The 26,971-nt window shown below is 35.2% G+C and overlaps 2 protein-coding genes across 2 annotated transcripts; one reads left to right on the top strand and one right to left on the bottom strand.

Annotated features, from left to right (window-relative positions):
- Positions 1–52: 52 nt before the first annotated feature.
- On the bottom strand, positions 53–9,905 carry LOC128204464 (centrosomal protein 20-like). Its single transcript, XM_052905882.1, has 5 exons — positions 9,861–9,905; positions 7,240–7,437; positions 6,595–6,679; positions 1,598–1,719; positions 53–725 (listed from the first exon to the last, which is right to left on the bottom strand). Exons 1-5 carry the CDS (start codon positions 9,886–9,888, stop codon positions 667–669), a joined length of 492 nt encoding a protein of 163 aa, XP_052761842.1. The 5' UTR covers positions 9,889–9,905; the 3' UTR covers positions 53–666.
- A 68-nt stretch (positions 9,906–9,973) lies between these two features.
- Positions 9,974–26,320, top strand: LOC128204431 (nucleolar protein 11-like). Its single transcript, XM_052905850.1, has 16 exons — positions 9,974–10,100; positions 13,856–13,969; positions 14,432–14,488; positions 14,691–14,891; positions 15,028–15,172; positions 17,647–17,802; positions 19,909–19,991; positions 20,354–20,524; positions 21,954–22,028; positions 22,239–22,420; positions 22,682–22,807; positions 23,111–23,407; positions 24,192–24,270; positions 24,485–24,568; positions 24,774–24,881; positions 25,339–26,320. The coding sequence occupies exons 1-16, from the start codon at positions 9,981–9,983 to the stop codon at positions 25,459–25,461; spliced, it is 2,121 nt and encodes a 706-aa protein (XP_052761810.1). The 5' UTR covers positions 9,974–9,980; the 3' UTR covers positions 25,462–26,320.
- The last annotated feature ends 651 nt before the right edge of the window (positions 26,321–26,971 follow it).

Raw genomic sequence — 26,971 nt, 5'->3', positions numbered from 1 at the left:
CATATAACACTTAATTATTTAGCCAGTGGCACTTGAATAATAGGGTTTCTCATTATAATTTTGCATATTTATTCAACTAATAATCACAAAAATATTAAAAATGTATCTATTTTCGAATAACACTTAAATGTACACATACATATGCATGTTTATGACTTTTTACTGACCAAGTGACATTCACATGTACACATTGCGTTTTAAATAGACATTGTGAGACAATCTGGAACTGTTGTGAGAGAAGCCTCGTCCTCCACACATACACCACCAGTATCATCGAGTCAACAATATTCAACAATCACTTTGTTCTATCACAGTCAACACTTCTTTCCAATCTGAGGGAAAAGAAAACTTAATACCAATGTCCTCAATATGGACCACCCATTGACATACATGTACATGGTTGTACATTTATCTTTCTTCGTTGTTTATCATTTTTTATATACATATACATTGGAATTTGCTTTTTTTCACTAGGTACAGAGCTATTAACTAATCACACTTTTGCTTTGGGTAAGTGTTAATGACCTTGCTGATGAAAAAAAACAACAAGCTCAGTGTAGTTTAACATTCACACCAAGTCACAATGTTTTTCATATATGTGATGAACATCTAGCATGTGTAGCTGCCTTGGCGGGAAGTTCATCTGGCAGTGTCACATCAAGTAGGTCATTTTCTACCCCCTCTTACAACCAGTGGCTCTGTTATATGGTTAATGCCTCCCGATGCTAAAAAACAGAAACACAAAAATACTGCAAAGTGACTTGAATAAAATCAAATCATTCTGTCATTCAAATAAAAGAGGAAAAGTTGCGACCAAGACACAATGTTAATGGACTAAAGGGATGGACAGACCGTGTGGCTTCTATTTGCCTGCCCATGGGGCATAATTAAGTTGGTACAGTTTGCAGACACTGAGTGTACTTGTATTTATGTGTTTTAAGACTTGTTTTAAAACCCAAATGAAGAGAGATTTTGTAATAAACGGGTGTTTAATCTGTAATAAACAACATGTATTCACTAAAATGACAATACTAAATTTGTCATTCTTACAAGTCTTATTATGTCTACTTACAAAGCCAAGTTGTAGGCTGACTTTTGACAGTAATATGACATCAATATCATGTGGTTGTCCGGTTAGCGCAGTGGTTAGCGCACTCGCTTCTCACCTAGGCGACCCGGGTTCGATTCCCAGCTCGGGCACATGAGTTTGGTTCGTGGTCACCAAGCTGGACAAGTGGGTTTTCTCTGGGTTCCCCCGCAACACAAGACCACACTCTTGCGTAAAATCAGGCCAACGAGAGTGAATAATATAATGTTGTAATAACTTGTTTCACAATCGTTGTAAAATAAATATGTTTAAACTAATAACATGTGCTTCTTACATACTACATTTTGTAATTTATAACTTTGGCACCAAAATAGAAAAGCTTTCTGTTTTAGATCAAAGTTCCTTCCCTTTGTATTCACATTTTCACTTGACAAACTGAATTCCAATCTTTAACACAACTTACAAAATAAGAGTTTATTTACCAGAATCAGTCATCTCAGAAGTGATTGTGACGAAGCGCTATACAAACTTGCTTCGAGTAACACTTACCCATCTCATGCTCAAGATCATCGAGGAATCGGGAAGACTGTCCTCGGTTCTGCATTGCAGATTTTGTGGATTTCCCACGGTTTTTATTCATAAACTGACCAATCAAACTGTACAGCAGTGGCCTGAAAAATTTACGCGGATTAAGATATTAGCTTAAACTAAAAATCAATGAGTAAAATCATTCACTGCCTCACGCATTTTGAAGCGGAAGTAGAAATTCAATACATTGCGTTTTTAATCCTACATAGAGTGTAGGGTAAGAGAAAATATTAATTTATTAGCAGTCAAGGCATGCTTTTATTAATAAACTCACTTCCCATTATCATCAAACATGCGGTGCTACATTTTATTTATAAACAAGAGCTCAATAGAGTCAATACCGGTCCTCATCTGTTCATATTTTTCAGTCAAATTAGGTGCTTGATTTAAGCAGTAATATTTACATAGCCACAGTACTTTCCATTAAAAAAACTGACATTCATTTTGCATGAACTGTTCTATGTTTTTGACATGGTTTTTTAATTGCTGCACTCTGACAAGTGTTACACCATTTGGCCAATCAATGGTACACTATGTATGTAATTATTTTTTTCTGTAATTTTCACCGGAAATTATTCATTTTTTTTTTAATTTAAAAACAAACAAAACAAGAATGTCACTGGAAGCAATAGATCCTTCCCATATGCCAATTTTATATAAAAAGACAGAAATTGTAATAAAATGTGTTTTGGTAGAAAGTAAATGGAAGAAGCATTATTACACATGTATATTCAAGTTGGAAAAACACGGAAAGAAATTGCAGGTTTGAAAAATAAATGTTAAGGTATATGTTTAGAAACAAGAGGCACATCAGTGCCTGTGCTCCAGTGGCCAAAAGGTTCAAGCAAAGACCACCTAAAGAACATTTTCGTCAAGTTTCATAGAAATACAATCATCAATTTTTGAGGAGAAGTTATTTAAAAAAATTTTTTACTTTAATAGCTCTGGCTGCCATGTTGTGCAGTGGACCGAAATGATTTGGGCAATTTGAGTAAAGGAGCACCAAACAAACATTTCTGTCAAGTTTTATCGAAAAAAGGTCATCGGTTTCGACGACAAGTCGTATAAAGTTTTTTTTATTTTTTAGCTCTGGCAGCCATGGTGTGCAGTGGACTGGAACCATTTAACAAATTTTGGTTAATGACCACCCAAGGAACATTTCTGTCAAGTTTCATCAAAATCTGATCATCGGTTAACATTTAATCTGAATAGATTATGAAGCAAATATCTAACCTGAACAAGAACTGACGAGATAGAATCGACTTGGTGTTTCACTTACACTTTTCGGCCATTTAAGTTACTAAAAATAGCTGTTTCATAAACTTTCAGAATGTCACTTAAACGAAAATTAATGTTCAGTCTATATATACTTTCCTATGTATAAATGTAAGGTTTTTAAATTGATCTTTTTGTGAGAACTTTATGCTTATATGTTTACTCATAAATTATTATTGTTTAAAAATTATTTAAAGATGCTATACGTGAAAAATTAAGACATTAATTTTTTTTCTATTAAAGGGAGGAAATTCAGTAGTAAAATGTAATCAAAGCTATTAAAGCATGGCATTTCTTTTCTAACCATGTTGATATTATTACAGTCTATTCAAGCAAGATGCCTTTTGTTTTTACATAGTACCCATAGGTTCTGAAAAACAAGGAGCACTATTCCCAACAGAAGGATGTCACTCCCTATCACTGCATGAGCATCATAATAAAGAAATGTTTACTCAAACTGCAAGCTGCTCAATTGAAATAGGTATTTACCTCAAGCATACAGTTTTATAATGTGGCAAAATAGTCGGACTACTAGATTGTCATTCGGACTAGTAAAATATGCCATTATGCTAGTCCAACTGGCTAGTAGGTTAAAATGTTTTTCGTGAAGACTGCGGACGAGAAGTCCTTAAAGGTTTTTCTATTTTTAACTCTCGCAGCCATGTTGTGCAGCGGACCGGAACCATTTGGGCAATTTTGGTTAAAGGGCATCCCGATGAACATTTATGTAAAGTTTCATCAAAATCTGATAATCGGTTTCTGAGAAGATGTAGTTTAACGTTTTTTTCTATTCTTAGCTTTGGTGCCCATGTTGTGCAGCAGACCAGAACTGTTTGGGCTATTTTGGTTAAGGACTACCCAAGTAACATTTCTGTCAAGTTTCATTGCAATACGATCATCGGTTTCTGAGGAGAAGTCGTTTAAAGGTTTTTCTATTTTTACCTCTGGGGGCCATCTTGTGCAGTGGACCGAAACCATTGAAGCAAATTTGATAAAGGACCATCCAAGGAACATTTCTGTTAAGTTTCATCAAAATCTGATCATCGGTTTCTGAGAAGATGTTCTTTAAAGGTTTTTCTATTTTTTTGCCCTGGCAGCCATGTTGTGCAGCGGACCGGAACCATTTGAGCAATTTTGGTTAAGGACCACCCAAGGAACAATTCTGTCAAGTTTCATCAAAATCTGCCTATCCGTTTCAGAGGAGATGTCGTTTAAAGATTTTGCTATTTTTAGCTGTGGCGGCCATATTGTGCAATGGACCAGAACCATTTGAGCAATTTTAATAAAGGACCACCCAAGGAACATTACTGTCAAGTTTCATCAAAATCTGCCGAACCATTTCAGAGGAGATGTCGTTTAAAGATTTTGCTATTTTTAGCTCTGGCGGCCATATTGTGCAATGGACCGGAACCATTTGAGCAATTTTGGTAAAGGACCACCAAAGGAACATTCCTGTGAAGTTTTGTCAAAATCTGCCTATCCGTTTCAGAGGAGATGTCGTTTAAAGATTTTGCTATTTTTAGCTGTGGCGGCCATATTGTGCAATGGACCAGAACCATTTGCGCAATTTTAATAAAGGACCACCCAAGGAACATTACTGTCAAGTTTCATCAAAATCTGCCGAACCGTTTCAGAGGAGATGTCGTTTAAAGATTTTGCTATTTTTAGCTCTGGCGGCCATATTGTGCAATGGACCGGAACCATTTGAGCAATTTTGGTAAAGGACCACCAAAGTAACATTCCTGTGAAGTTTTGTCAAAATCTGCCTATCCGTTTCAGAGGAAATGTCGTTTAAAGATTTTGCTATTTTTAGCTGTGGCGGCCATATTGTGCAATGGACCAGAACCATTTGAGCAATTTTAATAAAGGACCACCCAAGGAACATTACTGTCAAGTTTCATCAAAATCTGCCGAACCGTTTCAGAGGAGATGTCGTTTAAAGATTTTGCTATTTTTAGCTCTGGCGGCCATATTGTGCAATGGACCGGAACCATTTGAGCAATTTTGGTAAAGGACCACCAAAGGAACATTCCTGTGAAGTTTTGTCAAAATCTGCCTATCCGTTTCAGAGGAGATGTCGTTTAAAGATTTTGCTATTTTTAGCTGTGGCGGCCATATTGTGCAATGGACCAGAACCATTTGCGCAATTTTAATAAAGGACCACCCAAGGAACATTACTGTCAAGTTTCATCAAAATCTGCCGAACCGTTTCAGAGGAGATGTCGTTTAAAGATTTTGCTATTTTTAGCTCTGGCGGCCATATTGTGCAATGGACCGGAACCATTTGAGCAATTTTGGTAAAGGACCACCAAAGTAACATTCCTGTGAAGTTTTGTCAAAATCTGCCTATCCGTTTCAGAGGATATGTCGTTTAAAGATTTTGCTATTTTTAGCTGTGGCGGCCATATTGTGCAATGGACCAGAACCATTTGAGCAATTTTAATAAAGGACCACCCAAGGAACATTACTGTCAAGTTTCATCAAAATCTGCCGAACCGTTTCAGAGGAGATGTCGTTTAAAGATTTTGCTATTTTTAGCTCTGGCGGCCATATTGTGCAATGGACCGGAACCATTTGAGCAATTTTGGTAAAGGACCACCAAAGGAACATTCCTGTGAAGTTTTGTCAAAATCTGCCTATCCGTTTCAGAGGAGATGTCGTTTAAAATTTTGCTATTTTTAGCTGTGGCGGCCATATTGTGCAATGGACCAGAACCATTTGAGCAATTTTAATAAAGGACCACCCAAGGAACATTACTGTCAAGTTTCATCAAAATCTGCCGAACCGTTTCAGAGGAGATGTCGTTTAAAGATTTTGCTATTTTTAGCTCTGGCGGCCATATTGTGCAATGGACCGGAACCATTTGAGCAATTTTGGTAAAGGACCACCAAAGGAACATTCCTGTGAAGTTTTGTCAAAATCCGCTTATCAGTTTCAGAGGAGATGTCGTTTAAAGTAAAAGTTTACGCACGCACGCACGCACGCACGCACTCACGACGGACAATCTGTGACGACATAAGCTCCATGGCCTTCGGCCAGTGGAGCTAATAAAATTAAAAAGCTGCAATTGAAATTCAAAAACACCCCTAGGTTGGCCTGGACAGATTCACAGACAGACAAAGCAGCAAATCCCTTCGGGCAGCATAAAAATGCAAACATAAGGAAAAAATTTCATGAAAACAAGTTAATTAGATTCAATCCTTAAATAAAGTCACGTTTTAATGCATTGCTATACTCTGCATATATATATTATCTCTGAAACATGTGAACCAAGTTTTAATAGTATAGTGAGTCATGGCAAAAGTTAAAGGTTTACACGAAATTGCAGATGACTTCAAAAAGTAGACCTGCTTATAAGATGTATAATATAGGCATAACAATATATAAGTGTTATATTTAATAGTGTTTCTTTGGTTTAATTATGCCTCATTTCTCATACAAGAATGGTTACCAGGATGTAGAGTTCAACTTACCGTAATGTGTGGATAATTAATTATCACAGTTTTTAAACATACATCAACTACTTATTGCATAGTAAGCTTGACAATATGGTATAAACAGATACTTCACCTAACCCTTGTGATAAAAAGAATATATGAGTCATGCTTTGCATTTGTTTTGTATAGTTTCATTCACACATGTTATTAACACCAAATATAACTTGTGACTGAACAGTGACTTACACTTGAGTGCTATTTCTGTCCTCTTCCACATTCAACTCCTCGGCTAGAAATGCCCGGTCTAAAGGCTGTTTAGGCTGACCTGATTCTAAAGAAAATTACACATGTGAATACTCATGAATTGAAAAGAATGTTCCTATTATTATACTGTCTAATGCGTATTTAAGTATTTAGTTATCGTCTAGAAACAGAGATAATTTCAATGCTACAGAATCCTGCGAATTGCAAGTGTGACCTATTGGGAGCCCAATGACTATTCAAGCACAGGTAACCATGACCTAGAAACAGAGTGTGACAAAGCAGATGACACTGCTTGACAAAGTAGTGCCTATGCATCAGCCATGCTTTGCATGGCAACACAAATGTAAGTCATGATAAATGAACTAATTTAAATTCAACAGTAAAGTCAAGTGATATAATTAGATCAAAAGTTTACATTTTGTTGTAAAAATGTAGACATAATTATGCTATTTGCAAGGTTAAATATTTATAAATCATGGATTTATAAACATTATACACAAGCTCATTAGGCCTTTTATACCCCCTGCTGAAGGATACTTTGTTGTAGAACATTTCAAGACATAATTATCTATATCTTTCAGTTCAGCAGGGAATATACAAAAAGGATGTGCAGTACATTTCACATACCTGACACAAGAACAGAAGCAGTGTACTTGTATTTGTTGAATTCTAAGTATTCCCTTATAAGTTCATTTATCATCATGTTCTCATTGCTGAGAGGTGGTTTAGAATCGCTAGTGTCATCCAGGGAGTTGTACACCTCCGCTCGTATCCTGGCCTTGATTTGTCCCAGCACTCCCCTGTTCTCCAAAGTATCTTTGATTACTGAAAATACATTCCATCTACATGTATTCGAAAACATGAGCACAGGATTCAGATTCAAACACTCATTGTTTTTCTAATGTTTTCAAGAAAAACAGCTAAACAAAATAAAATGGTTTGGTTAGGGTTACATCCTTTTCAATAACAGGTACGGTAGGTAGGCATATTTTTATTATGAAAGAATGTTATTGTCATCATTGGAGCAGTGTGGCGAAATTATCTTCTGTATAAAACTTTAAAGGTTTGAAACTACTTATTGAAACACACACTTAAAAAACAACAAAAGAACATTTTTTTACCAACTGACTATAAAAACGGTAGCTTGGCACCTTTTCTTTTTAGGGTGACCCGAGTTACCAGGGTCCAGCCATGGATTTGCATTAAAATCTTCTGATTCTGTGACAAATGGTTCACTCGCTTCAGAGTTCTAGCTCAAGCTATATGGGCTTGCAAAAAAGTTTCATTGGTTTGTTCTTTCATAGCTCTAGACTCAATTTCTTGTAATATTTTTTGGCCTGGATCTTTTTCAGCAATAGGGTGGTTAATCTAGGAAACTTGTTCACAGCTATTGTAATTTAAGTATATTAATAGTTCTATAAACTAGTCAACAGCCTGATTAAATTAATTCTTGATAGCATGGCTCAAATATAATACTTCAAATTATAAATTAACAGTGCGTTTAATGGTGACAACTTGAACATGTTAATTAAGTTCAGCAAGACGAAAATTCAAATTGATCTCATGAAATTAATATGTGAATAAACTGTGTGTATGCTTAAAATTGAAAACTGAAAAGCTACAAGATAAGGGAAGGATTACTGGAAAACCTGTATTAAGTGCTCAATTCAAAAGCTGAAAATTTCAAATCAATTTGTGGCATACATGCCATATTTTTTGGAGACCATTCAGGGGGATTTGTTCAAAATGCTGAAAATTCAGGGGGATTTTGGTTGTATTCAGGGGGATTTTTTTAGCAGGTCTAAGTTGGCGTAATTTTTAAGTATTTTTAGATGCAAGTACGAAAAAATGTATTCACATATAGTTTGCTTTGAAAACCTCTTAACTTTTTCATTATACAGAATTATTTTATGTCATGATTTATCATATTCTTATGATACACTGTCATGTCATACTGTAATGCACTTCCCTAGACACTTCTAGCAAGCTACATATATTTTTATTTGACATTTTTGTAAGAAATGACATTCTCATTTTTTTTCAAATATATTTTAAACTATTTACAAGCCTCTGTAATATCCAGAAAAAAGGTTAAATGTAAAAAGCCATATTTATCAAAAGGCTGTAGCTGAAAATATATTTTTATACTAAGAAAACAGAAATGTTTGTGTCAACGGGATGTAACTCTAATATTTGATGCCATCATTGATGACATGATTATCTCACTTTGTTTTACTTTTAAAAGAGAGACATTAAGACTGATGAGCTATGATTTAAAAATGATAAATATGTCACATTTTATCCCTAATCCTGGGCCCAAGTATTATTTAGTTATTGAGCGAAAAACTTTTTTTTTTACCTCAATGTCACTGCGACCTTGACCTTTGACCTAATGATCTCAAAATCAATATGGTTATTCTACTATTCATGACCAACAGGCATACCAAGGATAAAGTTCCTGGTGCAAGTGTTACTTAGATATTGAGCGGAAACCATTTTTGGGCTTTCAATGACAACTTATCATTTTTCACCTAAAAGTCACTATTACATTGACCTTTGACCTACTGATCATAAAATCATTAATAGTCATCTTCTAGTCTCGACCGATAGGCATACCAGTTGTGACTTTGGCTGGGTCACTTGCTACTAGTGCACCAATTATAACCAAGGCCCCCCCAGGTCTGGGGGTATACCGGGGATAGCCGAGGAAATGGGCTGTGTTTTTACCTTTCAGGGGGACCCGCAGTGACGGGTAAATGCAGTGATTTTGTCTTCGCGCAAAATATAGCTGCGAATGGGCCTTACCTAGGGTCCCTGGGTGTGGGGACATTTGATGGGGATTTTACCATCTGTTCGTCCCCGCAGGACGAGGATTTTACCCGGGGTTGGCTTGACCGAAAGTCCCCGCTATTCCCCGGACTCTGGGGGGGGGGGGGATTGGTGATTGCAAGAAACAATTTGGGCTTATATGGACATATAAAAATGCTCACATGTATTTTTGTTCAATCATTATCTTATAAAGTCTAAATTTTGCTGAACTAAATTTTTTCGACTATGTAAATTAATATTATGACAATTATTTTCAAGCTCTGACATGTAAACATGACTGGAAGGAATATTTCTATGACAGAACATGAAGTACATCCGATGTAATTTTGAAAAAAAGATCAGATCTAGTTTGGTGGATTTTAATATCGCGTATTTTATTTAAATGCACCTTTTAGCAGTAAAATAATTTAAAAAAATACCCTCTTTTAGCTCTTGTGTTGAAGTCATTCTGACTGCCGCTTGTGTTCTACGTCACCGGTTTTTGAGTATTTTTGTACAATACGGTGTAGTATTCTTCATTAACAAATATGGCTGCGCCCATGGAAAGCATTGCATTTTGTAAAATTGTTAACGAACCTAGTTTTCTGTTTGTTGCTGGTGGCCATGCCGAAGACTCGATAGTTGTTTCAAACAAAACGAAATCATGCAACATATATACGGTGAGAAAATGACGACCTTTCTATATATCTGGTTAAGGACCACTTTTTTTACGTGTTATATACTGGATTCTTCCAATCCCTAAAGTCTAAACGGGTTTGTGCACAAACCGGGGGTGTTTGAAAAATATTGAAATTGTATTAAGTGAAGTATTTTATGGTTGAAATGGATAATTAAGGTTTATATTCATATTTTACCATGTAAGTGAAAAGTTATTTTGCACAAAACAAGCATTTAATGCATTGAAATACATTATTTACCTTTCTAATGAAACGAAAGTTGACTGACACAGACAACAATTATGCCAAGCGAAATAACTCGACCCAATCATAATAACTCGGCCACTTCTGACAAGCTTCGAGATAGACCTCGTAAATACTATCATAACAATCATAACAACTCGGCCATGGCCGAAATGTTCCGATTGTTTTAAAATTGTGAACGGAAGCCTTGCAGGTGCCGCTCATGTATATATCGTTATGTTTTGACAGAATGAAATGAAGAAAACCCCGTCAAAATCATAATTATTCGTTGGATATATATTTTTGTGTACGGAACTAATATAAAATAACATTATCTGGTAATATTACTTGTTTTTATGATATTTTATAGATGCAATATGCTTTAACCCAGAGTCCCGATCGGAATAACTACCCACTTTTCGTACTAAACAATTTATACGTGATTGAAGAATTTACCATATCAAAAATTGTAAAAAAAAATCTGCCAACATACAATTATTTGGACTACTAGAACATCATGAGACTGTTCAATATTTCATAAATAAAATATTTTTATGTAATAACATTTTTTCAAATGTACTGTATTATATCATGTATAGGACCCTAGCATAGATAGGACGCAGGCAAAAAAAATGTCGAGAAAACGGGTAAAACCCCTTAATACATAAGATAGGACGCAGCGGAAAAATGTCAAAATCGGAGCCGAAAAATTGAGGTTGGTAAAGTATTTATAACATATATTGAAGTAAAAAAACAAACAAAAATTGTATATAAGGCATATTTCGATAAGTGTCTTGTGTATTTCGATAATTATCTTCTTATTTCGGTAATTAAGCGTACACAACAATGATATGTCTTGACATTTTGAGAACATTCACGCATAATATAAGACTTATACAAATGCTGTAATAGACTAGTTCTGACTGACAGTCAATCGTTGCAACCGTTGCATCTCCCGACATGCTTTCTGAATGACAGTCAAACGTTGCAACCGTTGCCAAACTGTGTATTGTCAAAACTAATGATTGTTTTGATAAGGCTTGTCGCTGCGCAGATTAAAGCATGTCAGCATAATTATTGCGTTTCGGTAATTAGCCTTGCCAGCAGAAGGCACCTCGGGTAAAGTGTGAACAAACAACAATACGGTATTACCATCACAATAGTTTGTTCTATTGATGTTTTTCTAATGACAGACAGCGGGTGTTTTTCACACCTTCGCACATTTGAAAAGATTTGATAGTGACAATAAAGCTACTTTGCGTTATGCACATTCCTTTATTAATTTTTTAAAACAGTAACATACAACAAAATGTTTTGTAAAATATCGAAACATTAAAATCATGAACAACAATTAATTGATAAATACCTCCTTTCCCGATTTTCCGTTGCCGTTATAACTCAATCCAGTTAAAGTGCTGACTCACATCGAGTTTTTGTGAGTAGCGTCCCTTTTGTAAAAAAGTAAACACTCGTGTTTGTTTTCAATTTATTTCTCAATAAATCATTTTAAAGTAAACATTCAATATATTTCTGCGTGTGTTAACTTGCGTGATTTTACCTATGTCAGTTGTTCTCTTCGTTGACGCAGTACAGATACTTACTATTACCGCGTTCTTCCCCGGTCCGATATTTTCGACCTGAAGTGGACTTGGAAAAAAACAGATGAAATTCTAATAGCATAGAAAGGACGCAGGCAATTTTTAAGACGATAATTGGGGGTAAAAAAGTGCGTCCTATGCATGATATAATACGGTAGATTATTTATTTGTATAGTACACAGTCCTTTCAGTGGATTTTGTCAATGATTTAAGTCACAGTCAGAGATTCTTAATTAAATCCCATCGTGGAAAACACCCATAGTCGGGTGGAAAGGGGTACTTCACCAGTAATATGCTTTTGAATAAATATGATAAAATTGTTTCTTGAACAACTAAGTTGAACACATATATGGAAATTTATACATACATATGTCACCACCAAGCATACGCCACCAGTTATTTGACAAAAACAGTCTATTTTCTGAAGTCGGAATATGACATTAAATATAGAACGTGCAGTTTCAGTAACATTTTCTTGGTTCGGCCAATGTATGAGTATAACTCTGTTGATCCAACTGTGAGGTAATATCTGGGAGAAAAATGTTTTTGATCCCAGGTAATATTAACTAAACTACCAAAAAACTGTAACTTTTTTGTAGAATCCATGATGAGGCAAAAAAAAATAATATTGTTTGTTCAGGGTAACCTTCCCAAATTTTTGAGGTAGGGTAGGTAGGTTTTTTTTTTTTTTTATTTTTTTTTTAAAAATCTGTCGTAAGTTCAGACTGTTTGCACATGGCAGTCTTTCCTACATTAATGTCATTGCCTGACTTTGTTTTATCATATAAACAATAATTCTGATCGTCCAATTCGCATTTATCCGCCCTTAGTAACTCTCTATTCGCTAACGAATATTTTTTTGCTCAGAAATGAGGAAAAATAGTTAGGGTCGGCGCATTTTTATAGGTAGGGTCGGGTTACCCGAAACAGACATATATATTTTTTTAGGCCTGATAAATTTTATTACTCACCTCCCAAAACATTGATATGGCTTATAACAGATTTTTTTTAAAATATGAATTCCCTACTCTCCGAGACTGTCTGCACAATTGAAAAACATTTATATATTTACCTTTATTGCTTGTGAATTTGTTAACAAAAAACTTTTATTTCATATACAGCAACCACATTAAAAGGTTGTTTGGAACACATACATTGTGATGACCTTTGTGCATTGCCCATAAATTTTGTCGAATATGGTTTATTTAAGTGTGCCATAGATTTACCATATTTGGGATGAACCTGGGTTATAAAAAATGCAAAGAGTGAACCAGTTAGCATTTTTTTTTAATGTACCGATTTGTCCCAAAACTGGTGATGTGCACTCAGAAAACAATATTAATATTAGTCTTTGACCAAAAAAAAATATCGGATGAGGTTAACACGAAAGAGAACAGTATAAAATCACAGTTTTAAATAATTAAGTGCATTGAGTGACTCTGTAAGCCTAGTAAAAACATGCATTGTTTTCACAAGATATTTTAAATCAGACATAATTTTTTACCTAAAACAGTTGTCATTGTAAAGAAGCAATTGCTCTTCATTTGGTGCACAAAGTTGTTTCTAAAAAATATAGTTGAATCACAGAGAAAATAGTGTTAAAACTCACATAATCGATTATGTTTTATACCCCAAACCATGAACCAGGAGGCCTGGGCGCACAGGACATTATGCCTTTATTAATGCTGAACACAAAAATTAGAATAACAATACTCTTATAACAATAACTGTTGAGCATGTTTGTTCTAAATATATAAATGTATGGCCTGGACCAGTTTATTAAACAAATTGTCAAAATGTATTCCACACTTCAACATTTTCAGCCAAATTAAGATGAACAAATAATCATATTTGTACGGCCTTATTATATATTGAATTATTGTGTATACTAATTTGTTTCTTCTTTTTCTCCTTCAGCTAGCAGACCAGAAATTAGTGAAAAGCTGGTCTCTACGCCATGGAGTTACAATTACAAGTCCAGTACAGTGGGATAAAAAACAACAAAAGTTTATGTGTGTTGCAAATTATAAGGTAATGGTTTGCTTTGTATGTGAATGGCCATTTTCAGTCAAAAAACTGATGTATGCATTATGCATATTGTACATTAGTTTTTTGTCTGAAAATGGCAGATAGTTGCTGTTTTTTAAAATTCCAAGGGCCCTGTATGGCCTCATTCACAAAAAGGTACAAAAAATATTTAATTTAGAGTGGTCAACAAATACAATATTAAGTTTGATCTTGGATATTTTGCTTTATGTGTGTTAATGATATGCAGGTCATCATCTAATAGTGCACCAGGTAATAAAATGTATACGGTTTGATTGTTAGGTAATTTTGATCCATTTTTTCAAAACTCTCCCATGTACAAGATTGTATCATAGAGGATGTATTTATTTTGTAACTAGTAGTTGTTGGTTTGGAGCTTTAATATGAATCCCACCCCATTGGCTGCATTCTGAAAATTTTGGAATATGACTTTGTATTAATTTACAGGATGTGCATACTTGGGACATAGCAACAAATGATTGGGAAAAATCAAAGAAAAAACATGTAGGTGAAGCTTTGTTAATTTCGTTTAGTGTTATGTTCAATATAAAAATCACAAGTCTAGTTTAGTTATATTGTTTGAGAAATGTTTCATCATGTCATTTGGTTCGACAATTTTGTGTACATATACATCATTAATGCATTATGAATTTGCATACTATTGCAATTAATAATAAGATATATTTCTCTATCATGAACATTGTAGTCTACTCTGCCCATACATGAGCTGATGGTAGTTGATAGTGAGGAAGCAGTGATACTGTACAGTTCTGGGGCTATAGGTCCCCTCTCGGGCCTCAAACAGCCGCCCAGTCCTGGCCCAGTCACAGGTACAGATGCCATATTGTGGGCCCAGGCTGCACAGCTGGCGGGGAGGGTTACAGTCATGTATATTGCAGGGAATGAGGTGAGAGTCACGAAAGCCTTGCAATGATAATGCCATAATGATATATAGTCACTTCGTAAATCTGTGATGAAATATTGTTATTGGATTAAAACCATATTTTCATGCTGATACATATTCATTTTCTCCATTGTTATAGGGCAACATGACACTGTATGTATACAGCCAGACTGATGACTCCTGGGAATGCACAGAGTCCAAGATTTCCCCACCTAAAGTTGGGGTCAGCCTCTCAACCTGTGATTGCACTGTTTCAGAATCTTCTGCTGACATAATTCTGCTTTGTAAGAAACTGATATATAAATTACAGAATTTTTAGAGGAGAATCATTTTATTTGCTCGACTATTCGAAGAATAAGGTCACCCAAGCGTAGGCGTCTGCGTTGGCGTCACCCCTTGGTTAAGATTTTGCGTGCAAGCACACATAGGTTAATATCTCAGCAACTACTTGAGGTATTGCATTGAGACTTGATACAATGGTACTCAACAATCCAACCTACTCAATAAACCAAGTTAGATAACTTAAGTTTGCATTTAATGCAAATAATAGGCCTTTATTATTTGACTTAGAAATTCTGGTTCAGGTTTTGCGTGCAAGCACACATAGGTTAATATCTCAGCAACTACTTGAGGTATTGCATTTAGACTTGATACAATGGTATTCAACCATCCAACCTACTTAATTAACCAAGTTAGATAACTCTAGTTTGCATTTAATGCAAATAATAGGCCTTTATTATTTGACTTAGAAATTCTGGTTAAGGTTTTGTGTGCAAGCACACATAGGTTAATATCTCAGCAACTACTTGAGGTATTGCATTGACACTAGATACAATGGTACTCAACCATCCAACCTACTTAATTAACCAAGTTAGATAACTCTAGTTTGCATTTAATGCAAATAATTGCCCTTTATTATTCGACTCAGAAATTCTGGTTAAGGTTTTGCATGTAAGCACACATAGGTTAATATCTCAGCAACTACTGGATGAATTGCATTGAGACTTTATAAAATGGTACTCAACCATACAATCTACTTAAATAACCAAGTAAGATAACTCTAGTTTGCATTAAATTCAAATAATGGCCCCTTTTTTATTCAACATAGAAATTCTGGTTAAGGTTTTGCATGTAACCACTTTTAAGTCAATGCTTTAGCAAATACATCATGTATTGCATTGAAACTTTACACACAGGCTCCCAACCATTGAACCTTCTTATTTAATCAAGTAAGATAACCCTATCTTTCATATTATATAATTTTTGCCCCTTTATTATGCGATTTAGAAATTCTGGTTAAGGTCTTGCATGTTAGCACACAAAGGATCATATCTCAGCAACTACTTGATGTATTGCATTGAGACTTTATACAATGGTATTCAACCACCCAACCTAATTGAATAATCAAGTAAGATAACTGTGTTTTGCAAATAATGGCCCTTTATTATTACACTTAAAAATTCTGGTTAAAATTTTGCATGTAACCATATTTATGTTAATATCTCCGCACATCATGTATTGCATTGAAATCTAATCTAACAGTGATCCATGCATGTTTCGCCAAAACTTTTCAATCCTTACACTGAAAAGCGGCGGAATAGTCGAGCGCGCTGTCTCTGTGACAGCTCTTGTTTGCTGTGGCATAAGGGACACTATTTATAAACAAGATGAATGTGGTTACTTGGTTTTATTTCAATCTTTTTTAACTTTCTTCTGAAATATAATATAAACGTCTTGAAATTACCATTTTTTATTAGTTTATCTGGGGGGTTTTAATGAAAAAAGTAATGGTATTGTCATGGCTTTGTTGTTGCGTCGGCAAGCAAAAACTTAAACTATGGCTGTAACTAAAAAACTGATATTCATATATGAAACTTTGTACAAATGTAACCTCTGACAAAACACACATGTGTAGCAAGGCCCAGGGGCAATACTTATTGTTGAATTATGCCCTTTGAAAGTTTGGTCATAACTCAATGACTGCTCATGACATTTATATGAAACTTAGTACAAATGTTACTTCTGACAATATGCACATCTGTAGGAAGGTTCAAAGCGCTCGATTTATAGTAATTTATATGCTCCTAGTCATCAGAATGTTGTTATCCTGGGTGTCGTCTGCTGTGGCAGTATACAAAAACGTTCATACCTCAAACCCTTCAGAAAATCTGAAATCATATGAAACTGTGTACACATGTTACTAATGACCATATGTAAATGTGTAGCAAGGTTCATAATCCATGATTTGATCATTGTTGAGTTAAGCCTCTTGTTGGAACAAAACAGCTGAGTGTTGGTGTTCTGTGTGTACCATTTTTTTTCTCAATAATATTGCGTTAAAATAGCTGCACTCTCACAGATTTACCATTTTTACAACTTTGTTTATTTTTGTCTTGGAAAGAGCATTTTTTTGCGTAAATATCTGCAAACCAATGATATAAGACCGCTGACAAAAGATCAGTTAGCAGATTTTCATATTTCCGTTCGAAAATTAATGTTTATGAAAAATGCATAAAACATCAATTTTTGCACTTAAATTTAAAAATCTGCAACCTATTTTTTTTAACAGTCTTATATAACTGTTTTCCATGGATTTTCGCAAAAATTGGCTCGTTCCAGGGCAAAAAATAAAAGAGCTGTCTAAACGTTCTATCTGTGAGAGTGCCGCTTTAAAAGAAAAGGGGAATGTATTACTTTAATATTAAATTCTAATATTGTCATACTGGTTCAATATCTGATATGTATACCTCGTGTTCAGGGTCTGGCGGCCAGCTAACTACAGTCTCAGTGGGGGTCGGAACTATCACTCAAGGCAGTCTGTCCCACACAGTGCATGGTTGCCAAGGGGAGGTTGCCATGGTAACCTTAAATGACTTTCACATTGCTGTTGCCGGCGTCCAGAAAGATGGGAAATGTAAGTGAGAAAATTACGTTGTTGATTTATCACACATTTGAATTTATTGTTAGTTTGTCTGTTATAATATAGAAAAGAGTCATAGCTCATGGCAAAGCCTTGTTATCCCCTGCCTTTCAGGAGGTGGATATTGTTTTGGTGTTGTCTGTCCTTCTGTCTATCTTTTAAACAGTTTTTCAACAATACCAGGCTATTAGAATGGGCATGTTGTTGGGCGGGCAGGCGTCAAAAATTGATATCTGCAAAATGACAAGCATTGATGGACATTTATGAAGGTTGTTGTGTTATGTGAAGAGCTAGGTTTGGATTGCTTTCGAGGTTGCGGGGATCATGACTTAGATTGAATGTTTATCAAAAATAAAAATAAATGAGTTTTGTCCAACTTATGTATGGATGTGTGGATAATAATGATTGTTGGTGTGTATGTGGTTTATGGGAAGAGCTAGCTTTGGTCGCCTTTTGAGGGGTGTGTGGTCAGGATCAAGATCACTAAAAACAGAAAAATTATTTCAGCTTAATAACTTGAGGAAGAATTGATGGATAGTTATGAAAGTTTGCGTGTAGGTAGCTTATGGAAAGAGATAGCTTGTGTCTGCTTTTAAGGGGGTCATAGTCAAGGTCACTGGTGGTACTTAAGATAGAAAATTGTTTCTGACCATAAATTCCATTAGAATCATTTTATAGTGATAAAAGTTTGTGGGAAAGTCGCATATGTAATGAACTAGCTTGGGAATGCTTTTGAGGGGGCCATTGTCAAGGTCAAGGTCACTGTTACTAAAAATAAAAAAAGGTTTCCTCCAAATAACTGAAGTAACAATTGATGGATAGTAATGGGGATTGGGCAAAGGTCACTGTTACTTGAAATAGAAAAAAATGTTTCTGCTCAATTACTTAAGTAAGAATAGATGGATAGTGATTAAAGTTGGTGTGTAGGTAGCTTCATGTTGCTTTTGAGGGGCCGGGGTCATGGTCACTGTGACTAAATATAGAAAGATGGTTTCAGCCCAATAACCTAAGTAAGCAATAAAAGTTGGTATGTAGGTAGCTTTAAATATGTGAGCTAGCTAGCTAGTCAAGGTCACTTCTACTTCATATAGAAGCATGGTTAGGATTAGGTTAGGATTGATTTGTGTGTAGGTAGCTTATATGTAGAACTAGCTTGGGATTGCTTTTGAGAGGGATGGAGTCAAGGTTACTGTTACTTAAAAATAGAAAAATGGTTTCCTCCCAAACCTTAAGATTGATGAATACATTGAGAATAAACTTAATGTGTAGGTTGCTTATGTGGAGAGCAAGCTTGCTTTTGAGGGGGATTAGGTCAAGGTCACTGTTAGGAAAAACGGTTTCTGCCCAAGGCATTATGTAAGGATTGATGAAAAGTGAATAGCATTGATTTGTGTGTAGGTAGCTTATGTGAAGAGCTAGCTTGGGATTTCTTTTGAAACAAGTGTGGTAAAGGTCATTACTTAGTTTGAATCAGACAAAGGATATCAATTCAACAGTCATAGGGATCCTCAGCGACTTGCCCAAACTTTAACCTTGACATTAAGTAATGCCCCTTGTGTGACTGAAAAACATTAACAGACAAATATGTTGATGTTCACTCCATGGTGCTTTTGTTAAATTTTAATGCAGACCTATTTGTCACATTCTGTAGAGGGGATTTGTATATATCATTGACAATTTAATCTGTGAGAATTTCTATTTTTGTTCATGTTTGTTAAAACATATATTGAAATGGTCACAAAAATGTTCCGAAAAAATACACAAATTTTTACCGACAAATAAATATGACTTTACAGTACATGCATCGTTGACATAAAGTACGTCTGTGTGTTGTATTTCAGATGAAATGTACATCGTTGACATGTATTTCAGATGGTATATGCATCGTTGACAATTGACATGTATTTCAGATGGTATATGCATCGTTGACAATTGACATGTATTTCAGATGGTATATGCATTGTTGACAATTGACATGTATTTCAGATGGTATATGCATTATTGACAATTGACATGTATTTCAGATGGTATATGCATTGTTGACAATTGACATGTATTTCAGATGGTATATGCATTGTTGACAATTGACATGTATTTCAGATGGTATATGCATCATTGACATGAAGTATGGACTCCAGAAATCCTTCCAACCTTTCGCAGAAAGACCACAGTGTAAACCAAAGGTGCATTATCATCATTTTATGATGTTAAATAAATGCCCCAGTTACCTTTGCTCAATAAAACAGGTTCAAGTGATCAACTGCTAAAAATTATTGAATTAAAATTCTAGTGAAATAATACATATTTTCTCAGAGTAACTTTCAGAAATTCTAGTAAGAATTATATGCTGATTGTAAGATTTGAACAGTATTTTATTCAAGTCAAACTTGTGCATATGTTAATGACATGTACCCATTAAATATACATCTAACCTAAAATATAAATCAAATGCATAGAACATCTATAGTTACTGTAATATAACACTTTTTGAGTTGCTTAATTAAAGCATTTCTATGTAAGAATGCACATTTGCTCTTTTCCTTAGTTGGTGCATGTGGGAGACCGCCTGTTTGTGCCCTGCCATACGACCCTGTATGTATACCAGTACCAGTGTGAGCCCTCAACCCTCGCCAGCCTGCTGGGACAGACTGGGGCCGGGGAACATACAGACACACACACCGTCCCGGCACACCTACACTGGGAACCCAACATAAAGGTGAACCTATATGCTGATTGATAAGCATTATATTAATGGGCTGGGAGAGATGGCAACTTTAGGGGTTTTATATTCACTACTGAATTCACACACTGTTGTAATACCCCCACCATTTAGTGGTGGGAGCTACATCACCTTGTCCCACCAGATTGTACTAAATAGTCAATACATGACCCATAATTACAGTAACAGTCAACTCAGTTGCATATTGTGCAATGGTATTAAAAATGCCTTATTTCACATACTGTGAAATCATTAATGTTCGTGGGGCATTAATGTTCGTGGTTTTCGTGGGTTGGATGATCCACGAATTCAAGATCCCACGAAATATTGACCCTTTATTCCCTTTTTCAATTGCCATGTTATGTACATACTCTAGTTTATTTGTTATGGAGGCCGCAGTACACATCGTAAATATCCGTCTAACTGTATATCTTACTATCATTGTTTTGTTAATATATCATATCAGCCTTTAACAAATAATAAACCAAATCATTTTAATGTGTTTTTATGAAATAAATGACAAAAGCACGTGCCTTAACATGTGCTGTTCATTAAAATCTCCAGGTTTACAAAATGTTAGTGATGAGTGTCGGTTCTCGATTTTATTTCTTTAATGAAATAATTAATCGATTACATTAGAGGTTACTGAGCACCCAATGTGACAATGTACAAAACAAAGCGTTCAATATACTAATAATAAACAAAACGTGTAAATAAATATTGAAATGAGATGATATTCAAAAGTAATTGAATTTGTAAACATCAGCTATCTTTAGGGATTGTTTACTCAAATATACGGACCTTCTCGGTGTTTTTACAGTTTGCAAAATTCTTAATTGGCATTCAATGGCTTCGTCTATTTGTATTAAGGATCAGGGTACATCTTCTTTTATGACCTTAATTTCCAATTAAATCGATAATTGACATGGATATACGCACTAATTGGCATGTCGTACCTCTTTAGCGAGTGTCATAAATCGAGTGACGTAAACAGCGGAAATCACGGGCCAGCCCGTGGAATGCAGTCGATCTAGGACAATCGCAATTCGATTATATTTTTTTTCAAAAACGAAAAACCACGAATTCAAGTACCCACGAAATTGTAATTTTTCGGCAAACCACGAAATTTCATGCCAACGAATATAAATGATTTCACAGTATATTATAGGTCTAAGTTCTTTTTACAATGAACTTAATTGATACCTTCCCACTAACATAGATCATTCAAGGAGCATACATCACTCCCAGAGTAACTTCTTAATACAATATTGTGGTTTGCTGGGAGTACTTATCACATCCAGTGATAGCTTTAATTAAACTTAGAATGGATTACATGTATTTTATGATTTTTAAGTAAAATATAACACTTTAATATTTCTCTCTGTTGTATTTTCTTTGTTATTTTAATGTCCAACTTTATGTTTAGCCTCAGAAAGAGCATGTGACTAAGAATCCTGACAAATTACTTGAGAAGTTCCAGAAGGCAATTAACAAATCATCAGTAAGTACAAGTTGGTCGTTTAATCACAACTGTAATGGTTACATGCTTGATAAATGTCTGTCTTTAAAGTTTAAAGTGAAGTTTTCAATCTTTGGATTGGTTCAGGTTAGCCAAAACTGTGTATTGATTGGGGATTTTTTATCAAATAATTATTTCTAAACCAGTTTTATACAGTTGGCTGCATGAATATAAAACTGTGTTACATTTCAGGACTACCAGCAGTTCAAAAAAGCATTTTCGTCACTAGTTTTGGACCTTAAGAAAGCAGAGAATCACCATTGGTTGATGAGTAATCACATGACCCAGCTGGTGCAGAGGATTCTGGGAGAAAAGAAATTCTGGGCAAACCAAGAATTGGAGCAACTCATTGCAAATAACTTTATTCCAATCAGGTAAAGTTACCATAAAGTATCAAGGTTTGATTATTTGTAAAAAAAATGTATATGCAATTACATTATTTCAAATTGTGACAAATGCTTTTTCCACTTAAAATACCCATCACAATGTACTGGTATGGCATTTTTTGTATGCCTTTTCCTTATCCTACGGAAATCTTTAGTTACTTCACTTTTTAAATTGTTGATTCTCTGATAGCACTTTGTAATCCATGAATGTTGCCATGAAATGTATCTCATTCTGTGTGCAAATTTCAGTGTTTTGCCTGCGTTATTTGAGTGTCTGGCGGGAAGGAGTGAAGTATCGCTTGTGTACCGGGCTCTCATGTCCCTCAACAATGTACCAGAGAGGTGCCTCTGTCAGGCTCTCACATTCTTCCTACAGTAAGTAGGCCAGGAACAAAGATTACCATAACAGTCATATATTTTACATACCCTTACATGTACACATGAACATTCAATTACCTAGGATGTATTCCATGAACTGCTTTACGAGATGGAGCATCTGTGTGTCCTTTAAATATTTTGTCTGATTCTTAAAAGGATATAATTAATAGCTTTCAAAAGAAGTGTTTCATGTTGAACATAACTTGAATTAAACTCTTGTAAGGATTACAATTTTGTTAGAATATTTGTAAGTTTGTTTTGTTTACTTTTAAATACATTTATATGTGTATATATTTTTAGAGTTAATGATGAGAAGATACCTCGTTTTATAACCTCTGACGCGGGAAATGGTGTTGATACAGAGGATTTGGACAACAAAATGGACTCTGAACAGAATGTAGAGAGAATAGATGAGAATGTTGATGACAGTGATGAGAATGATGTGTCAGATAATGAGGAGAGTGATGAACATGAGCCGGAGATAGATGGGGAGGGAGATGAGGGGACGGGTGAGCAGGACAGTATTGTTGTGGCTGACACCAAGTACAAGAGATGGAGGGCAAAGTACCCCATCAAGAAAAACAGAACTTACCTGGTGTATCCTTGATTGATAGTAAATGTTTGTCAGTCAATGTCGCTAGAAGTATTTTCTTTGAAAAGAAAATGCATAACTTTCTTCATAACTTACTATACCCCTGCAAACAAAGGTACGGTATTAGTCACCATTAAGTTGGTTGGTCGGTTTGTTTTATTGCGGCAAAAGAATGTTTCCTTGAACTTATAGTTGGTGCTTATGGCTATATTGGAATTTGTGGACCAACTTTCTTCCACAGTTTAATAGGGACAGTTTTCACACTTGATCACCATGAAATATTCAAGAGCCTTACACATGTTTCCTTAATTGTGGCCAAATTGTTCAAGAGTTTGGCTCTCTGGGAGTTTGTGGAGCGACCTTTTTCCACAGTTCAAGACCGACTGTGACGATTTGTTTCACACATGATCTCAATGAATTGTACTAGTGCCTAACAAATATTCATACCCTGTTTGCAAGTAAACTTAGTATTTCAAGGTTTTGAAACACTTGCTCCGCTCTAAATTACCGAGTGAATTTGGAATCAAGTGCAATGTCTATGGTCTTCCAATTGACTTCACATAGAAATAAAATATATCTGCCGCTGTCAGTGACTACATAACATGTGGAACTAACTACTGAAGCATAGGGCTCTTTATCCTGCCAAACACCCATACATTTACAGATTGCACTGGTTCACTGCCTGTTACATTGTGGTTCGTTGATTTATAATTTTATATCAATTCATAGATTTTCTTTTCAAATTGTTCTTTATTATGTGGGAATTATTTTTTCTTAACCATATTTCAGAAACAGGGTTTTATGTATGTCCTACAGTGATGTGTTTTTGTTGGAATGCCTTCGAAACATAAGTTTTAAGGATGCATTGGTATGTATGAAACACAAATTTTGTTTAAGGCTTTACAAACGATTGCCAATTTGCTACTGTATTCATCAGATTTGTAGACGTAGACTCGTAGTATGTATAATTCTGAAGTGTTGAAAAGTTAAAACATTCTTTATAACAATTCCGTCTTGGTTGGAGACTACTTTAATGGACCATAAATGATAATTATTGAATGAAGCCATACTTTATACTCCAGTTGTTGTTGAAGTACCTGTGTTGGCTGTTGGAGAACCAGTCTGTAATTTCTGACCGTGCACACTCTCCCCTCACTCTGGCTATGGTGAGTGCGCCTGTTTTATTGAGTTAAAATTACATCATTTTGGTTGCTTAGCAATAGAAAAACCGTCACCTGCAGAAACTGGATACTGATAACTGTTGCTTGAAAAATATGCTGATATTAGAATGACATGTACACAATATAGGCTATAGTGTAGATGCATGGTAAAACCCATTGTACATCCAACTGCCTGCATCATCTGTTACAGGTGGTAGACTGGCTGTGCCTGGTGCTGGACGCTCACATCACCCAGTTTGTACTCTCACCCGACTGTCATGTTACCATTTTGAAGCTCAAGTCCATCATTACAAAACAGGTAACAACCTTACCATATTGAATCACTAAGGACATGTTGCACTTCAGGTTTCTGCTTCAGGAGCGTTACCGGGTTAAGACTATTAATTTTATCTCAGCAAGGCATAATGTGCCAAATCTAAAGACAAGATTATGAACAACTTTATTTTTGCAATAGAAGTTGTCTTTCTGCTTGGATCGTCATAAAACTTGGCAAAAATGTTTGTCAATTTTTCTAAATAACCTTTTATCTGTCACCCAAGTGCAACAGTTTATGGCTTATTAGTCTTATTCAGCCAGAATGCCAGTAATCGACATTAGGGCCACCATGACCCTCTGGTATGGCTATTACATGAGCTATGTTTGATGACTATATTGGTCTGTTTCACATGATGTGCTTTGGTGACCTACTAAATTGTGTATGCAGATTATTGAGCGTATCGATCCTGTATTTAAAGGATTTTGCATGTGTTCTTCAGGTGCTGTTTTTTGATGGCCTTGTGGTGTTGGAGGCGCTGTTAGAGCAAATGAAGGCAAAGCGCTCCCTCCCACAAGAGAAAAATATTGGACATTATTGTATTGAAGTGCTCCAGATCTACTGAATAAAGTTGAAAATCACATAGCATTTTATGTTGGGGTCAGTCTGATTTGATGCACTGGCACCAATTTCTTGAAACATTTTGAGCCTAATTCTCTAATTTCAGTGGTCCAAATTACTTTTATATGATTGTATGAACTAAAAACTAGTATGTTGGATAATCATAAAATTGGTCTTCTTTGAAAATCTCTTCATTTCTTCAAAATGAGAATAAAACACAAACAAAACGAAAAAAACTACATGAGCTTAGCTTAATCCTGTTTTAAAAGACCTACGTGTAAGAAAATTGAGAAATGAGGGCCTTGTTCCTAAAACACAAATTGGACGTCGTCGGTTATTCAACAGTGTTGTGACCCTAACTTATTAGTTATAACAATACCAATATACTTTGAAACTCCTACCTAAGTTAGGAATTCTTACATGAATACTTTACTTATACTGTAAGTGTGATTTTATTCACCTGAACAATATGTTACAGTTTAAATAACTATTTTCTTGAACGATTTTCTCACCATTACTTATGGAGGTGTACATTGCAATGATTGAATTGCAAACATTCAACAGTAACAGTGACATTGATCTAGATACTGGGGTCACAAATAATTGAAATGCAATCTCGTGTGTGTTCGACCTACAATGAAAACAGTATGTTGGTCACTGGCTGTCATGTATATAATTACAAAACTGGACGGATCAATGGCATTTGGGGGATTTAACTACTCATACGTATCGAGAAGTTGAGACAGATGCCATACTGATGCAGCCAAGTTAGTGGGATATTCCGTGGAGCCTTTGATGTCGAGCATGGAAGGAGTTTTGAGATGGAAAAAACAACGCCGGAAAGGACTAACATAACTTTTATTTCTAACAAAAAACATGTACAACTGTGACACTCACATTAACACATTAGCAGACATAAATAACCCAATATTAGAGTTTCACATACGGCAGAACCAAGGTTTCTCTAATTGATTTTATTATTCAATGACATTCGAAAAATATGTTATTTTTTTATATCACAACTGATTATGTTCAAGTACATATTAAAACTCAATTTTTTAAACGAAACTTTTGGTTTCGACGCAAAGTCAAAATTTTGAATAAAATAAATCAAGTTTAAATCATTAAATTGTAGTCGAATAACTAAACTCAGATATCCTGAGAGTTTTAAGACATTTGATCTGTCCATTTTGGAGAAATATTTCATTTTTCATTTTCAAAATGAAAATTAAGCGAGCGTACAATGTAGGTTTGGTATAAGTATTTCGGACCGATTTACACCAAAAACCTCGGATCAACAGTCTATGAAATGTAGAATAATAGTGTGCACAATTTAGCATTCAGTGGGTCAAACAGCTTATAAGTAATAAGTTATGTTCAATTTTGGAGATCTACAGAAAATGGAGCGGATTTTGCTCGGCCTACGACACCTGCTGTAGATCGGCAAGATGGAACACTACATATGCGTAATGAAGCAGGTTGAATAAACTATTCAAATATGTACAGAACAAAAG

The sequence above is a fragment of the Mya arenaria genome, chromosome 2, assembly GCF_026914265.1.
Source record: "Mya arenaria isolate MELC-2E11 chromosome 2, ASM2691426v1".
In the NCBI taxonomy this organism is placed as follows: Eukaryota; Metazoa; Mollusca; class Bivalvia; order Myida; family Myidae; genus Mya; species Mya arenaria.
This window is presented reverse-complemented; position numbering and strand designations above follow the sequence as displayed.

Coding starts and splice junctions, on each gene's coding strand:
- LOC128204464 (XM_052905882.1), bottom strand. CDS start 9,888: ATGACTTCAACACAAGAGCTAAAAGAGG. Junction 1,720..6,594: donor GACAGAAATAGCACTCAAGT/GTAAGTCACTGT, acceptor TAAATTTTTCAG/GCCACTGCTGTACAGTTTGA. Junction 726..1,597: donor TGATCTTGAGCATGAGATGG/GTAAGTGTTACT, acceptor TCTGTTTTTTAG/CATCGGGAGGCATTAACCAT.
- LOC128204431 (XM_052905850.1), top strand. CDS start 9,981: ATGGAAAGCATTGCATTTTGTAAAATTGTTAACGAACCTAGTTTTCTG. Junction 14,892..15,027: donor TGTATATTGCAGGGAATGAG/GTGAGAGTCACG, acceptor CCATTGTTATAG/GGCAACATGACACTGTATGT. Junction 24,569..24,773: donor CTCCCCTCACTCTGGCTATG/GTGAGTGCGCCT, acceptor CATCTGTTACAG/GTGGTAGACTGGCTGTGCCT.